The sequence below is a fragment of the Cyprinus carpio genome, chromosome A1 (genome assembly GCF_018340385.1).
Source record: "Cyprinus carpio isolate SPL01 chromosome A1, ASM1834038v1, whole genome shotgun sequence".
NCBI classification, from domain to species: domain Eukaryota; kingdom Metazoa; phylum Chordata; class Actinopteri; order Cypriniformes; family Cyprinidae; genus Cyprinus; species Cyprinus carpio.
The window spans coordinates 1,344,173-1,357,879 of record NC_056572.1 but is presented as its reverse complement, the minus strand read 5'-3'; the positions used below and the strand labels follow the sequence as shown (position 1 = coordinate 1,357,879).

Sequence of the window (13,707 nt, the reverse complement as noted above, 5' to 3'; positions counted from 1 at the left end):
AACCCTTATTTTTCTCTTACATTGTAAGATAATTGCATATTTTAGCCTGCTGAAAGATCTATTACTGGCTAGGATCCTATAACTGATAGACTGAGTGTACGTTTTTAAGCTATTTAGCATTGCTCAGTGTTAACGTAACATAGTAAGCTTAATCTGTCCTGACTGGTCCACTACCTGTAATCCTCCCATGTGAATGAATTGTAGACGATTCTTATGTTAAGTAGTTCATCCTAGCCATTAGCGCTAGCTGCCCATGCTAATGATGGAGTACAGCCATTATCTCTCAGAGAGAGAGCATGAGCAGACCTTTTTTATGAGGGAACATGGGCGTGAGGGGGAATTAAACCCCACTCTACAGGCCACTAATCTAATAGAGAGAGAGAGAGAGAGAAGGAGAGAGAGAGAGAGGCAGAGAGACAGAGACAGAGAAGTAAATTGAAATGTTTCACTGAGAAATTCATTGACTATGCGCCCCATCCCAATTTTATAACACAGATTTAATTCCTGGATCCATTCTAATGATCTAGCAGTTCACAGACTCCTACCTGTAATTGAATAATTCTGTCTTTAATATATATATAATATAATCTTAAGGTCTTCCACTGGCTCCTGATTTTGCTGTGAAAAAAGGCCATACGTACATTATATCCATATTGATTAAGACAGCGCTGAAGCATATATCATGAATAAAATATATTAAATAGTGCCGAAAAAGTAATGAGATTTGTATAGGGAAAACTCAACAATATTTGGTGCTTAATCCTCTTGAAGACGGAAGGGTGTGAGAGGGGATCTGGTATCCTTAAGTGTAAGCTTTAAAGAGAGATTTAGAAAGAGGGATCTATGGATGTTACCTGCAACGCCTTTGTGCTTAAAAAAGAAATAGAGAGCTGTGTTTTTAGTGAACAACGTGGTTAGGCAGAATAGCTGCTAATATGTTATTATCATTCATTATTAAAATTATTAATATTTAATCAGGCGACAATAATGCAATAACTTGAATAGTTGATTAGAACAGAAAGTGATTTCTAGCAGAAGAGTGGAAAAAAGGCAGGTGCATGATGATCAAGAGGTGTTTTTCCTTATTCATAATGCAAACTGCCTGAGGTGCAAACTGTTCTGGAAACTCTTCAGAGAGCATGTTGTTGTTTTTGCTATTGGGATCCTTCTTTTGTGCATCAATTGCTTAGGTAAGGGAATTGTTGTGGTTAGAAATTATGGGTTAGTTATTTTAAAAAGTGAAGACCAGGGGGAAAAAAGTAATAATTTTAAAGTATATCAGAACCATTGTTACATTTCCTATTATTATCTATATTATCTAATCAGTCTTGTTAATTTTTGCAATTTTTCAGTTGGCATGCATTCAAACTTTTTGTTCACTGTACAATTATAAACAATTTTTTTGCTTAACATTAATGGGTGTAATGTTGCTGGTTAGTTTGGCTCAACCCTTTGTTGAGGTTTTTTTTTTAATGAATGGGAAGATGTTTATATATAAACAGGGTTGGTGGAAAAAGTAGGCGGTCACTACTGTGCAAGTGAAAAGTGCTGGAGAGTATTGCAGTCTAACGACTTTGATGTGCTGTATGCAGTATTGATAACAATGTTGACAGCAGTAAAATAAATGAAAGGTGAGATCCTAATCCTGTGTAATCTGAGAACATAATGTAACCATGAGTCATGATCTCCAGGGATCTCGCTCTTTTTTGTCACAGTATATTATTTATATCTTTGTCTTTGTTGGTCCTTCTCTTTGTTGACCACGAGGCTCCAGATTGTCTCTCACATTCCCTGGTGGGACATACTTGATATTGACGCACAATAAACTTCATAAAAACCCTTCATAAAAAGCAATTCTGCACCAACACCAAAATATGCAGAACCTACAGTATAAAGAGAGCACGTTTCATACCACTGTAGGAGGAAGAGAGGTTGACCACACATTACCAGTATATTGTTGTACACACCATTTTGCATTGCACAGCTATGAGGGTTACAAATGTATACAGTATGCTTAGCCTAAAGGGTACTGTAAACAGCATGAATAGTGTAGAGCATTATGTATATATATATATCTATATATATATATATTGTGGCGGGGTGAGGAACGACACGACAACCGATGGACGAGAAAATCCCCGAAGGGTGGATTTATTAATAACTTAGTGCTCTGAGTGAAGACAGTGCTCTCCGTAGTGCTCCAACTCCCTCGTGCTCTCTGGGTCTCGAGTGGTGGATCCCGTGCGGTGCTCTCCTGGTGGGGGCTGACGGTCACACGCTGCTCTCTGTGACAGAGGAGGAAAGAGTTAGGCTCTGTGTCGGGAGACATTGCTCACCATCCTGCTTTCCTCCCCGGCTGAAGTAGACGCCTCTTCATGAGCTGCAGGTGCGGCCGCTCAGCCCGTGACGAGCTAGTGCCGGTGATTCCATTGTGTTGCCAGGGCGACGCTGACGAGCGCTCGGGACACACGTCACACTCCCCCCCCCCTAAGCGTCGACCTGCGCCTGCGGAACAATGGGGAGATATGGGGAGGGTGGGGAGTGGAGCCTGACAGACCTGCGAAAGCTGCCCCTATCCTGGAGAGGCCGTCCGCGTTGGCGTTGGCTGTCCCCGCCAGGTGTTGTACGGTGAAGTGGAAGTCCTGGAGCGCAAGGAACCACCGGGTCACCCTGGGATTGGTGTCCTTTGCGCGGGCCATCCACTGCAGTGGCGCATGATCGGTCAACAGGGTGAACCGGCGGCCGAGGAGGTAATAACGAAGCTCCAGGACTGCCCACTTGACAGCCAACGCTTCCTTCTCCACGGCGGCATACCGTTGTTCGGTCGGGGTCAGCTTCCGGCTAATATAGATCACCGGGTGTTCCTCGCCGTCCTGGACCTGGGAGAGAACGGCTCCTAACCCGGTGTCTGAGGCGTCGGTTTGCACCAGGAAGGGGCAGGTAAAATCGGGGGCTCGCAGGACTGGCTCCGTGGTGAGGGCTGATTTCACCTGCTGGAAGGCCTCTTCCGCTTCCGGACTCCAGGCTACCTTCTCGGGTTGCCCCTTCCTGGTCAGATCTGTCAGGGAAGAGGCTAAGGAGGAGAAGTTAGGGATAAAACACCGGTAGTATCCCGCCAACCCCAAAAAGGCTCGCACCTGGGTCTTGGTAGTGGGCCGCGGTGCCGAGAGGGATAGCTGTCACCTTCTTTTCCTGGGGCCGGATAAGGCCGCGACCCACGCAGAAGCCCAGGTACTTGGCTTCGGAGAGAGCCAGGTGACATTTCCGGGGGTTGGCGGTGAGCCCCGCCCGGCGGAGTTCCAGCAGCACCCTCCGGAGCCGCTCTAAATGCTCCCCCCCAGGTCTCGGAATGGATGACCACGTCGTCAATGTAGGCCGCGGCGTAGGCCATATGGGGCCTCAGCAGGACATCCATGAGCCTCTGGAAGGTGGCGGGTGCCCCGTGCAGGCCGAAGGGAAGGACCCGGTATTGCCAGTGGCCACTGGGGGTTGAGAAGGCTGTCTTGGGCTTGGCATCCTTAGACAGAGGGACTTGCCAATAACCTTTGGTGAGGTCGAGAGTCGATATGAACCGGGCCCTTCCCAGTCTGTCTCCAGGAGCTCATCGACTCGGGGCATGGGGTAGCCATCAAATTCCGAGACCTCATTTAGGCGGCGGAAGTCGTTGCAGAACCGGAGGGTGCCGTCGGGCTTCGGGACCATTACGATGGGGCTGGACCAGGGACTCCGCGAGGGCTCAATTACCCCCAACTTAAACATCTCCTGTACCTCTGTCTCGATGGCGTGTCGCCGAGCCTCCGGGACACGATAGGGTCGCTGCCGGACGATAACTCCTGGTGGTGTTCGGACTTCGTGCTGGATGACGGTCGTCCGCCCTGGCAGGGGGGGAGAACACATCCGAGAACTGACCGACCAGGTGCTGCAGTTCCGTCTTCTGGGCCGCGGAGAGATTGGGATCCATGCCTACAACCACGGGAGAGGTGGTGGCGAGGGCCGAGAGCTGGGGTCTCCGGTCCCCACCCAGCGCTTCAACAGATTTATATGATAGAGCTGCTCCTCTTTTCGGCGACCTGGTTGGCGCACTTTATAGGTGACGGGTCCTACCCGTTCGGTGACCGTGTATGGGCCCTGCCAGCGTGCCAGGAATTTACAGGCGGATGTGGGGACCAGAACCATGACGTAGTCTCCCGGTTGGAACTCCCGTGGTTGGGCGGCCCGATTGAAGAGGCGCTGCTGGTCTTGCTGGGCCTTGGACATGTGCTCCCGGACCAATGGCATGACCCTGTCGATCCGCTCTCTCATGGCCTTGATGTGTTCGAGGGTGGTCCGACCTACCGCCGGCTGTTGCTCCCAAGCTTCCCGGGCGACGTCTCTAGAAGCCCTCGGGGTTGGCGGCCGAAGAGGAGCTCGAAGGGCGTGAAGCCGGTGGAAGCCTGGGGCACCTCCCGGATCCCGAACAGCACATACGGGATCATTTGGTCCCAGTCGCGTTGGTCCTCGGCCACGACTCGCCGCAGCATTTGTTTCAGGGTCTTGTTAAAACCGTTCCACGAGTCCATCCGTTTGTGGATGGTATACGCTGGTCCGGATCTGCCGGACTTTGAGGAGCTTGCAGAGGTCAGCCATGATCCGGGACATGAAAGGAGTGCCCTGGTCGGTCAAGATCTCCGCTGGTAGGCCAACCCGACTACTCAATAGGAAGAGCTCCTGTGCGATGTTCTTTGCGGTGGCTTTGCGGAGGGGAATGGCCTCTGGGTAGCGGGTGGCATAATCCACGATAACCAGGATGTGTTCATGCCCCCGGGCGGACTTCGGCAGCGGCCCTACCAGGTCCATCCCGATGCGCTCGAAGGGCACCTCGATGATAGGCAGCGGGATCAGCGGGCTGGGGGGAGGAGTATGGGGCGATGTCCGTTGGCACGTCGGGCAAGCTTGGCAGTACCGCTTGACATCCCCCTCCAGTCCTGGCCAGTGGAAGCGATCCCGGATCCGTTGCGCGGTGTTTTGAGCGCCGAGGTGGCCAGCCATCGGGTGGGCATGGGCGAGTTCCAACACCGTTTGGACTTTGCTTCGCGGTACCACCAGCAACGTCTTTTCCTCCCCCCTTCGCTGCGCGACACAGTAAAGCAGGCCGTTTTGGACAACGAAATGGGGAGTGGGGTGGGGAGCCGGTTGTAAATCCTCTCCTTCCGCCACCCGCACTTGAGACCAGCAATGCTTGAGGCGTTCGTCCCCGCGCTGCTCGTTGGCGAGGGTTCCCCCTCCCGCTATCTGCTGGAAGACATCAAAGAACAGGTTAGAGTTTTGGGAGGGGGACTCACCTCCTCGCGGGCTGTCCGATGTCAGCAGCGCGGGGCGTCGTCGAGGGCGCCTTGCTGATCTCCGGCGTCGGCGGTCCCCGGCCCGGCTAGCAGGCTGTGTGCTGGAGGTGAGGAGCTGATCAAACCCCGGCCAATCCCGGCCGAGGAGAACGGGTACCGGTAGGTCCTTTAAGATTCCCACTTCGACGGGCCAGGAACCAGGTGTCGCGGTGATGGTCACTCGCGTGCCGGTACCTGCCTGGTATCCCCGTGCACGCACGTTATCGCCAGCCGGGCTCTGGAACCGGTTATGGGCGGAAGTACCGTGGGTTGTATCAGGCTTACCCCGCTGCCCGAGTCGAGGAGGGCGATGAACGGCCGGCCATTGATATGCACCTCGGCTCGTGGTGCCTCCGGCGGCTCGGGTCGTGCACTGAACAGCCTGCTAGCCATATCCGTCCTGGGGAGCGCGGCGGCTCGGTGGGCATCGGTTCGTCCTGGGGGCCGGGAACCGCAGGCCTGCTCACGGGTCGCTGGGTGCCCTCCGGCGAGCGTCGCTCCTGGACCACCCTTCGGGGAAAAAGGCGGCGCTCGCTCCCCTACCTCCCGGTGTTGGGCGGCCTCCGCCAGCTCAATGGCCTCCACGAGCTCGTCGAGATCGGTGGGATTCCTCATGCCAGCCGCCTGCCTCAACGCGCGGGGGAGGGCGCGGAGGAGTCGGTCGATCACCACACGCTCAGCTACCTTGTGTGCGGAGGGACCCCCTGTCAACAGCCAATGGTGGGCCAAACGGGTTAGTTCTGCCGCTTGGGCGCGAGCGGGCTGTCGAGCTCGATATGCCCATTCATGGAACTGCTGCGCCGCACAGATTGGGGAGAGGCCTACTCGGCCCAGGATTTCCTTTTTCACCTCTTCATAGTTCCGGCTTCTCTCCGCCGTCATGGTGAAATACGCCCGCTGCGCTTCCCCGGTCAGCAGCGGCGCGAGAAGTCTGGCCCACTCGTCCTCTGGCCATGCCTCCCGGATCGCGGTGGCCTCAAACATTTGCATATACATCTCCACATCGTTGTGCGCTGTCATTCGCGGCATCAGCTGGACGGCTTGGACACGGGGGTCAGGCAGCGGCGTGCGGTGGGCGGCGGTGCGGAGAGCGGCGAGCTCGCGTTCGGCGTCTCCTTGACGTGAGGCCATGTGCTCCATTATTTGCTGCTGGCGGATGCTCACCTCGGTGAGGTGTTTAAGCAGCTCTTCCATGCCGGGGGGAGGAGCGGCCGCCTGTGGAACCAGAGCAGAGGGAACAAAAAACCAATGTCAACAAACAAAAAAAAAGAAAACAAAATGGGTGACGGTGACTTCCTCAGGGGTCGGTTGTCGGTGTTCACCTCACACTATGCCCGCATTCTCCACCAGTGTGGCGGGGTGAGGAACGACACGACAACCGATGGATGAGAAAATCCCCCGAAGGGTGGATTTATTAATAACTTAGTGCTCTGAGTGAAGACAGTGCTCTCCGTAGTGCTCCAACTCCCTCGTGCTCTCTGGGTCTCGAGTGGTGGATCCCGTGCGGTGCTCTCCTGGTGGGGGCTGACGGTCACACGCTGCTCTCTGTGACAGAGGAGGAAAGAGTTAGGCTCTGTGTCGGGAGACATTGCTCACCATCCTGCTTTCCTCCCCGGCTGAAGTAGACGCCTCTTCATGAGCTGCAGGTGCGGCCGCTCAGCCCGTGACGAGCTAGTGCCGGTGATTCCGCTGTGTTGCCAGGGCGACGCTGACGAGCGCTCGGGACACAGTGCTTGCTTGAATATTTGCCATTGTTTTTAATATATATATATATATATATATATATATATATATATATATATATATATATATATATTTCTTCTTGAGTAGAACAGTAAAGAAGAATTTTAGCTGAAATTGTGGTCTTTGGTGATTCATAAAATAGTGATTCATAAAATGCAAGTCAGCGGCTGCCCGTCTTTGAGAATAAAAAAAGCATATCAAGGAATAGAAAATTAATACCTGTGGCATCTGACGAAATATTGAAGAGTCATGACGCAAAACAATTGGTCTGTGCAAGTTGAATATTATTTACAAAAACTGAACTAAAACTGAAAATTATAACCTGAGTAAACTATCCCTGTAATGGTTACATGACATGCAGGTATTTGAAATATTACTACTATTACAAATATTTTGGGATAAAATGTACAGGATTTGAAAGTTGAGACTTCGTTTCTTATCAGAAGTAATAAAGCACAAAGCTCTTTGTGATTGTTGGATGGGAGGCGCATTACAATAATGTTTGTTGTAGAGAAAAAGTGGATCTGGCAACCCTGGCTTGAACTTTGGGTGACTGATATGGTCAAACAGAGCCTGGTTTAACGTTGCTATTTTTTAACTAATGTGTTATTGTCATGTTAACTTAACACGTAACATCCCTAAATTCAACATGAGAGTTTTCTTCACACACAGTACGAGTTACAGTCTGACAATGTTTTCTGCCCCTTTTTGATTGACAGGATACAATCAGCCCTGATCATCAGCTGTTTTTTAACAACCATCCAATAATTGCTTTAATCAGCCGATTCATTGGTGCATCCCTAATTATTACCTTTTTTTCCATTACAATAAATAGTGCCCCAATGGTGACCTTTCACCCTGTGTGTAGCTAAATGGAGGAGCGGGACCGCAGTCGCTCACCATCTCGCAGGACCAGCAGAGTAGAGCTGGTGGTGGGACGCTGGCTTCGGCGCTCCAGAGAGTCCATCAGCCGGTACCATTTATATAAATCTAAGAATGATTGTGTGAAAGAGTACATATGCTTTTCTTTTTCTTTTGTGTTTAAATAGCATCACCCTCTCTCTCTCTCTCTCTGTACACAGAGAGCGTGTGCTAGAAGATGGGCAAGTTGCGGACAATGGCTCCCAGGAGCAGAGAAGCTGTCCAATCAGAGTCACTGTTAAGATCCCACTTGACCCCACCCTTAACTCCCATGGCTTTACTGTCTCAACACACACTCCACCGCAGGTGCTGGACGTGACAGAAGGTACATTACACACACCATCATCTCTAAAAATGCTCATCAGCTCAAATAGATTCGAAGAATCATCTTTTACAGTGTAGTAAGGTTCTTTCACAATCAATTATTAATGAAATATTACATTATATATGTCTCAGCCAGGTGGCCTTGGCAACTTTGGGACTTCCAAATTAGCTATGAATAACACTCACAGGGGTAACAGGCAGGGGACCTTTGGCCGTACATTATCCCACTATGAAAGATTAGCTTTTTGGTAGGAAAATGCGCACCTTGTGAACTTAAGAACAAATCTCATTATAATATGAAGAAAATGACCAGGTCTGTTGAGGCATTCAATCTGAGGCAGCACTCTAAACAGGCTGAATAAAGCCCTGCTGAGATTGTTACATTTTGAAGTTAAATTTTGATTATACATCACACAAGCCCTGCATGGAAATCGATAAAACAGCTACAATGCATTAGCAACCAAACACGCTTCCATTAGTACAAAAAGGATACTGCGGTAATATATTTATTGCTCAAATAACTCGAGTGAAATCATATTATATCTTCTAGAAAATTTCATATTAAAGGTACAGTTACGTAAAAATCACCATCTTTTTATTTTCAATATAAAATATTTTGGGTTGTATTCTGCAGATGAATCGATTAGTGTATGTTTTTATGGCGTATCCATTATATAGAATAATTTTACTAATACATTCATTTACTAAGATCAAAAGTTGTATCTGCTAACGTGAACTAACCTGAATATTAACATATGTAATATTAATGAAAGTTCATAAATGCTGTAAAATATATTGCTCATAGTTAGTTCATGTATTAACTAATGTTAAGAGATGAGACCTTATTGTAAAGTGTTAAAGCTTATTTCGTTTAATAGTGCAAAGAAATCTGATTCAGTCATACAGACATTTTTTAAATGTTGACTGAACATACGTTTGATGATTGAAATGTGACCCAGCAGCTATTTGCATGTATTGCCTGCATGTAGAGCAACATGTTGGCTGACTCGTTTGGCACATAGAGCTTCATCTACAGGAAACTCTACTCTTGGAATGGCTAAAGCCATCTGGTTACCCCACAGCCAGTAATTAGGACAGCATTAACACTTTTTCACAAACATTCTTACAGAACAGCATAACTATATCAAATCAGGTTGGTAACTGAATTCTAAACCTTGTACAACTGATTAACAGAACTACAGTATCATGATATGTTTGTCTGTTTTTATAGGTGGCCCTGCTGATGGAAAGCTTGTCCCTGGTGACCAGCTTTTTAAAATTAACAATGTTGCTGTTGATGATCTATCTACAGAGCAGGCTGCTGACATCATCAGGTATGTTGCAGGTGTGAGCGTTTATGTGAAACTATAAAATGAGCTGAATCTGGCTGCCCAGATGTCCAGTTTTTCATGGGGCCAAATTTATTATAAATCTGCATCTTCAGAACATGTACTATATTAGGAAAAAAGGGACATCTGGTCACTCTGTCTGCATTTGTACCAGTAATTCTGCCATACTCTTTTTAATTTATTTACAGAGAATGTCAGAACACCATAATACTGACTGTCCTGAGAAATACTGTGGTAAGTGTATGTGCACACAGTTATAGAGACTCTCTCTCTCTCTCTCTCTCTCTCTCTCTCTCTCTCACACACACACACTCTGTTGTGTCCGAATGAGGCATGGCAGGAGGATGTGGTATTGTGCTGCATTATGGCAGAAGGAAGAAATGATGACCAAAAGTTTTTTATAATAATCAGGCCCAAAGGAAATCTGTGCCTACAGAGCTCAGCAGAAAGCTCCCTAAATTTCCGCTGAATTTGAAGTGCCTGGTAAAGTGCACATCTCCCATCCCTTATTTGTTCTTATTTTAAATAATTTGTTTAATTTTATTATGCTTTCAGCTTCCAATAACCCTTTTAAACACATTTTATACTACATACAGTACATCTATTTAGCAGAATTCTGTAGATTTCCCTCAATTGCCTTAAAATAACATTAAGATGCATATGCAAGATTTCAGTCTGGAGAACAAAAAAAAAAAAAAAATGTATTTTAATAGTAAGAAATAAGAAGTACAATAATATTTTAAGGGAAAACATTCTCATATCCTTGCAACATATACACATATCTATATCTATATCTATCTATCTATCTATCTATCTATATATATATATATATCTATATCTATCTATCTATCTATCTATCTATCTATCTATATATATATATATATATATATATATATATATATATGTATGTGTGTGTGTTCAAGAAAACTTTTATGATGCATTTTCCTATTTTTCTAGTACATATAGTATGATATTGCTATGATATGTTAATGATTTGAATATGGTGATCATTCAGTACCATGATAACATCCCAATATATTATCTGATATCTGATGCGGTTTCTGTAGCATGGTGCCTCCTCAGTATCTTTTTGTAAGGTAAAGAGGAAATACAGTTAGTTTCAGGAAGTTTTGACTCCTCCCTGTTTGTAAATCTTACTTTATTTCTCAGTGACAGGTATGCCACAGTCAATGCAGAGACATCTTTCAATGCCAGTGCAATTTTGAAATGAATGTGTGTTGAAGGAATATGTCACTGAAGGTCAAACATGTCCGTCATTGTACTGTTTGTCATTATGGATGTGGTATAGGGACCAAAGTCGTCCTTCATAACTCCAGAGAAGAGAGCCAAGCTGAAGTCAAACCCAGTTAAAGTGAGGTTTGCAGAGGAGGTGGTGGTCAACGGTCACTCACAGGTTTGACACATTTATGTTCATTCAAGCTGATAATAATGGAGTATTCACATGTGCTTATTAACAAAAATGACTGAAACATAAAATGAAAGAGAGAATATGAACAAAAGATGTAGAACAATAGAGAGGCATTGAGAGGGAGAGCATTTGGCAGTCTACCCAGTCTTGGGCAAACCTTAGTCAATAATTTATCAGTAATTGATTAAATATTCAATTTACCGTTAATCAAAATCTTTGTGTAGCTGTGCTGACATGGTGTATAGTATAGCTGCAATATATATACAGTAGGTGGTGGATTTATCATAAGTACTATTTATGATAGAGCACCTTCATAAATATTACTTCATAATACAATGCATTATTTTATCATTATCTATCATTATTTTTGAATGAACTGTTTCTTTAGGTGGATTGCTGTGAGGATGTTCATTTCCCCCGACTTGATATGTTTTTAATTAACATCTAATTAAACAAACCCATTATCAGGCACGCCACAGAACTAAGGCAGTGATAAAACTGTTTATCTTTTTTTTGTATGCAGCTTTTGGAGGGCTTAATCTTTTTAATATGATAATGAGATTGATAAAATTGGTTTAACCATAATTATTTTAACACTTTGTTGAATCAGGCAGTTGTTTTATGAATATAGCATATGCGCTATCATGGCTACTGTATGTATTTTACATATATTATTACATTTATATATAATAGTTATATTGACCTTGGATCCTATATTGACCTCTGACCTCCAGGGAAACTCTCTGCTGTTCCTGCCAAATGTTCTGAAGGTCTATCTGGAGAATGGCCAAACGAAGGCTTTTAAATTTGAATCTAAAACCACTGTTAAGGTACTGTAGGCATATTTATTCACTATAGTCTTACATGTTTATTTTTCAGCCAGCATTAATTATATTGCCTGTTTTATAATGTTTATTGCCATCCAAAGAGAAAAAAAAAGAGCAGAAAGTAGAATGGAAAAAACATGTTTTTCAAGCATGTTCCGTACTAGAGGATTTTTGGTAGTGTTACTGTATATTCACTTCCATTCAGATGTTTGGGGTCAGTAAAATTAAATTAATACTTTTATTCAGCAGGGATGCATTAAATTGATCAAAAGTGACAGTACAGGCCTTTATAAAGGTAACAAAAGATTTCTATTTCAAATCAATGCTGTTCTTTTGAACTTGATTTCTGTAGGATCATGCGAGACTAAAGACTAGAGTAATGGCTGCAGAAAAGTCCTTTTTGGCATCACAGTCATAGACTACATTTTTAAAAAATATATTAAAATAGAACCATTATTTTTCAATAAACATAAATAGAACCATTATTTTAAATTATAACAATATTTTACTGTATTTTTGATACAAAATCATTTAAAAATCTTACCAACCCTAGAATTTTCAGTGTTAGTGTAAATATCACCGTACATGATTATGGTAATTATTCAGTACCATGATATATATCAAGGTACCAAACATAACCATCTAATACCATCACTGTACCATGGTACCGTCACAGTGCCCTACAACGGAGGTCTTCTTATCTTTAACAAGTGTTGTGCATTAAAGTTCTCTATATAATTTCACATGCTTCATGTATTCTCTTATTAAATGTGTTTTCCATCAGGACATAGTGATGACTCTGAAGGAGAAACTCTCAATCAGCCGTATTGAACACTTCTCTCTGGTGCTGGAACAACAATACAGCATCAGCAAACTATATCTACTGCATGAGGAAGAGATTATTAAAAAGGTGCACACACAAACATCACATGAAAATGCAAGTTATCATTTTAAAAAAAGTCATAAAAGTAGTCCAAAAGATTTTCAGTGATTATGACTTTCTTATAAGAAGCTGCAGAAATCCTTCTTCATATGGAGCACTTTGATACTTTATTTTTTGAGAGTCTGTGTTTGACAGAAAAAAACAATTCCATACAGGTTTGGAACACCATGAGGGTGATTATAAATAAAAGAATCTTCACTTTGCATGAAAATGTTCCTTTAACGACTTTAGTTCCTTCTTTCTACACTCATCTGTAATTGTTAAATGGCTCAGATACAGTATATATCTAATACTCTTTATGTGTGACAGGTGGTTGAAAAGAAGGAGACTCACAACTACAGGTGTCTGTTCCGTGTCTGCTTTCTACCTAGAGACTTTACCTGCATGCTCAAAGAAGATCCTGTGGCCTTTGAGTATCTATACTTACAGGTGCGTGCTTGTGTCTGTGTATAAACATGCATATATTTTAAAGTAATATCACCAATGATTGATGTTAGATTGTTTTTGAAGGAATAGTTTACCCCAAAAATTTAACTTTGCTAAAAATGTCCTCACCCTCAGGCCATGAGATTTTTCTTTATCGGAAAGGATTTTGCGAAATTTACAGCACCTATAAACAATAATCCTACACAGTACCTAAACACAATAATCCACAATTATTAGTCCAGTAGACAATGGACTCGTATTTTGACTAGAAGTGATGGTTGTGAAGAGAAAAGCTGAGTGTTTTGTAAGAAACAAATCCATCAAGTCACTTTAATGTTAATTGATATCTGAACTGTTTGGACTGTTGGTGAGCAAAACTTTCTCC

The 13,707-nt window shown here is 44.7% G+C and overlaps 1 protein-coding gene across 2 annotated transcripts in view; it reads left to right on the top strand.

Moving 5' to 3' along the window:
• Positions 1 to 13,707, top strand: part of LOC109057548 (FERM and PDZ domain-containing protein 1-like) — a 30,229-nt gene that overhangs the window by 8,281 nt on the left and 8,241 nt on the right. Inside the window, exons 3-10 of one of the 2 annotated variants that reach the window (XM_042711527.1) lie at positions 7,972 to 8,076; positions 8,186 to 8,349; positions 9,580 to 9,682; positions 9,886 to 9,931; positions 11,007 to 11,111; positions 11,861 to 11,956; positions 12,738 to 12,863; positions 13,206 to 13,325. In XM_042711527.1, the coding sequence (XP_042567461.1) occupies positions 7,976 to 8,076; positions 8,186 to 8,349; positions 9,580 to 9,682; positions 9,886 to 9,931; positions 11,007 to 11,111; positions 11,861 to 11,956; positions 12,738 to 12,863; positions 13,206 to 13,325 (861 nt within the window). In that variant the 5' untranslated portion in view covers positions 7,972 to 7,975. Of the gene's footprint in view, positions 1 to 7,938; positions 8,077 to 8,185; positions 8,350 to 9,579; positions 9,683 to 9,885; positions 9,932 to 11,006; positions 11,112 to 11,860; positions 11,957 to 12,737; positions 12,864 to 13,205; positions 13,326 to 13,707 lie in introns of both variants that reach the window. The other variant, XM_042711484.1, reaches the window with a different exon arrangement.